This window comes from Otolemur garnettii, unplaced genomic scaffold (assembly GCF_000181295.1).
Source record: "Otolemur garnettii isolate 467f Iridium unplaced genomic scaffold, OtoGar3 scaffold00016, whole genome shotgun sequence".
Taxonomy (NCBI): domain Eukaryota; kingdom Metazoa; phylum Chordata; class Mammalia; order Primates; family Galagidae; genus Otolemur; species Otolemur garnettii.
Window position 1 is genome coordinate 30339197 of NW_003852411.1, and position 1015 is coordinate 30340211.

The window sequence follows — 1015 nt, forward strand, 5'->3', positions numbered from 1 at the left end:
GGTGGTGGCTGGACCCTGGTGGCCAGCGTGCATGAGAACAACATGGCTGGGAAGTGCACGGTGGGCGATCGCTGGTCCAGTCAGCAGGGCAACAGAGAGGACTACCCAGAGGGGGACAACAACTGGGCCAATTACAACACCTTTGGGTCTGCAGAGGCGGCCACAAGTGACGACTACAAGGTTGGTGCCACTTCCCCACCACTGGGAAAGGGTGAGGGCTTGAATGTGGCTGGGCACAGGTGCAGGAGGGAGGGTGGGATGGTGGGGATGTGGAAACAGGGCTGTAGAAGGAGAAAGATAGACTCACATGTCTTGACACAAATTCCTCCCTGCAGGGCAGTTAGGGACCTAAGTGGTAGGGAGTCAGCATCAACTGGAAGCTCAGCAGCCATCTGCTCCTATCAGCCCCAGAACTGTCACCTCAGCTGAGGCTGCGTGCATAGGCCTTTGCCTTGTGGTGTTCTTGGTGTCATCAGGCTCAGTATCTGTGGCTTTGCAGAACCCTGGCTACTATGACATCCAGGCCAAGGACCTGGGCATCTGGCATGTGCCCAACAATTCTCCCCTGAAACAATGGAGGACCAGCTCCCTGCTGAGGTACCGCACCAAAACTGGCTTCTTCGAGGGACTAGGACACAATCTGTTTGGCCTCTACCAGGTACACAGGGCTGCCGGCCAGGGCTGGTTTTCATGGGAGTGCAGAGAAGCAAGTGTGTGAGGTGGGCAGGAACTGTTTCTCACTGGGCGTGTCTGCCATGTCCTCCTTATCTCGATTTGCTGATGGCTTCTGTCCTGCTTCTCTCTGGAGCTCTGAGCCAGGATAGAGAAAGGACCTGGGGAAGAACACAGTGGGGGCTGGAGGTCAGAGGAGTGAGACACAGAGATGGAGAATGAGTATGAACCGGGGCTGGCAGTCAGAGGAGTGAGCTACAGAGACAGAGAATGAGTATGAACTGGGGCTGGAGGTCAGAGGAGTGAGACACAGACACGGAGAATGAGTATGAACTGGGGCTGG

The 1015-nt window shown here is 56.1% G+C and overlaps 1 protein-coding gene across 1 annotated transcript in view; it reads left to right on the forward strand.

The window, feature by feature from the left end:
- LOC100963277 (intelectin-1-like) overlaps positions 1-1015 on the forward strand; it is a 5837-nt gene that overhangs the window by 1172 nt on the left and 3650 nt on the right. Inside the window, exons 3-4 of the mRNA XM_012802607.1 lie at positions 2-180; positions 500-658. Of these exons, the coding sequence (XP_012658061.1) occupies positions 2-180; positions 500-658 (338 nt within the window). The remainder of the gene's footprint in view (position 1; positions 181-499; positions 659-1015) is intronic.